This window comes from Geospiza fortis, unplaced genomic scaffold (genome assembly GCF_000277835.1).
Source record: "Geospiza fortis unplaced genomic scaffold, GeoFor_1.0 scaffold95, whole genome shotgun sequence".
NCBI lineage: Eukaryota > Metazoa > Chordata > Aves > Passeriformes > Thraupidae > Geospiza > Geospiza fortis.
Genome location: NW_005054333.1, coordinates 1,710,800 through 1,712,625, shown reverse-complemented (window position 1 = coordinate 1,712,625; position 1,826 = coordinate 1,710,800). Strand labels below are relative to the sequence as shown.

General features: G+C 44.4%; 1 protein-coding gene across 1 annotated transcript in view; it reads left to right on the top strand.

The window, feature by feature from the left end:
- The first annotated feature begins 995 nt into the window (after window positions 1-995).
- Window positions 996-1,826, top strand: part of GALNT15 (polypeptide N-acetylgalactosaminyltransferase 15) — a 27,905-nt gene continuing 27,074 nt past the window's right edge. Inside the window, exons 1-2 of the mRNA XM_031057646.1 lie at window positions 996-1,199; window positions 1,412-1,822. Coding sequence (XP_030913506.1) covers window positions 1,413-1,822 — 410 coding nt within the window. The 5' untranslated portion in view covers window positions 996-1,199; window position 1,412. The remainder of the gene's footprint in view (window positions 1,200-1,411; window positions 1,823-1,826) is intronic.

Sequence of the window (1,826 nt, the reverse complement as noted above, 5' to 3'; positions counted from 1 at the left end):
GTGAATGTGGAAGTTCTCCAGCAATCACATGCCTCCTGAAGCAGGAGCTTTCTGCTCATCAAATATTGCATGATATGAAAAATACCACATCCCATGCCCCCAGCACCAAAAGGGGTGGCAACACCTGAGTTGCATCCATCCCTGGTCTCTGCCTGACAGACCAAGAGGCATGTGATGCTGAAGCACGTGGATTGTCTCACCCCTCCTCCCATTGGACAAGCACTCATCTTGCAGCAAAAAATGCCACTGTCCATGCCCAGTAGCACCCATGCCAGCAGTATGAGCAAACAGACCTCAGAGACTGAGCTCTCCTGTTAATCACAGAGGTTGTTGTTTTCTCTCAGTGTCAGTGGCTGTTGTTCCAGCCCAGGCTTTTATATATGTTATTCCTGGACTACCGAAAACTTGAAGTGCTGCTTGCCCTGCAATACCAAATTTATGGATGAGGAGACAACTTCAGCTTGCCAGGTGATAATTTGGCACCCTTATGTCAATGTTAAAATCCCTACAGCTGTAAATATTTATTTGATATGAAATATAGTCCAGCTAACACATTATCATATGAATAAATCTAACCTTAAATAAAACATGTGCTCTCCATCTTTTATTCACTTTATAAAATTCTTGATTCTTGCTCTGTGCATTCTCAGCTTATTACAGCTATTCCAACGTACAGCAGTCTGTGGTGTGCCTTGACTTCTTTTCTAATACAACATTCTGCTTCTTGTATTTCACCTCTTACAGCTTTTGCAAAGTTTTGATTTGATAGGACAAGCACAGTGAGGGCATTAGGACCTAGAGAAAGACGCACACATTGCTCTGTATTATGTCTGGCAAAGTGCTTCCTGACTGAGTGCCGTAGTTATGTGTGAAACAAAGTCAGGGACCGACTACTTCTCATCTGTTGATCACAGTTAACTTGAAGCCTCTGAACGGGGGAGAGCTGTCAGATCTGCTTTCTGAGATACAGTGCTTCAATCCAGGCAGCAATTGGAAACTTTGAAGAAGCAGGATCTACCCTTGAAAGAAACTATGAGAAATGGGATTTCTTTCAACTTAGAATTTTAAAAGGGAAAAAAAAAATCAAAGCTTTAGCTACTCTTTCAATCAGCAAAGCATGCACTTTCCTAACTAAGCTGGGACTCCGTATAATAAAGAATCTACTTTATCTCACTGGATCCATGCTACATTTTACTACAGTAAGTACAATATTAATAGGAATGTTATAATTTTTTTTTCCTGTAAATAGAGAGGAAAGCATGAAATGGCATCAGTGAAATGTGAAGGGAGCAAAAAAAATCCTCTTGGCAGATAGTGAAAACCAGGGCTTTTGTGCAACCCGAGGACTGAAATCTGAGGAAGATTCAAGTGATATTTAACATGACCATCTGTATAATTTTGTCACCAACAGTATGTTCTTGAGGAAGAAGTGCAGATATGGATCACGTAAGCTGCAGTTTCTCTTGTTGTTTCTGATGCTGGGATTTTTACTACTGATGGTTACAACGCTGAATCCACCACCCAGCAACCAGAGCAAGGAAGGGACTTTCCAGCCTGTGGAGTTCAACCCCCGGGAAGGGTATCAGCTGGACTTTGTGGAGACCCAAGAGATGCTGGAAACCCAGGAGGAGAGCCAGCAGTATTACCCTTTGGATGGTCTATCGCCTTTCATCTCCCTGCGGGAGGATGAGTTGATCATGGCCGTCGTGTCGCCCACCGGCAAAAGGAACCACAGCAGGGCCAGGAAGGGCTATCGCGTGGTGAAGCAGCAGGGCAGGCGGCCGGAGGGGAAGGCAGAGGGGGGCCCCGAGTCCCAGCCGCTGTCC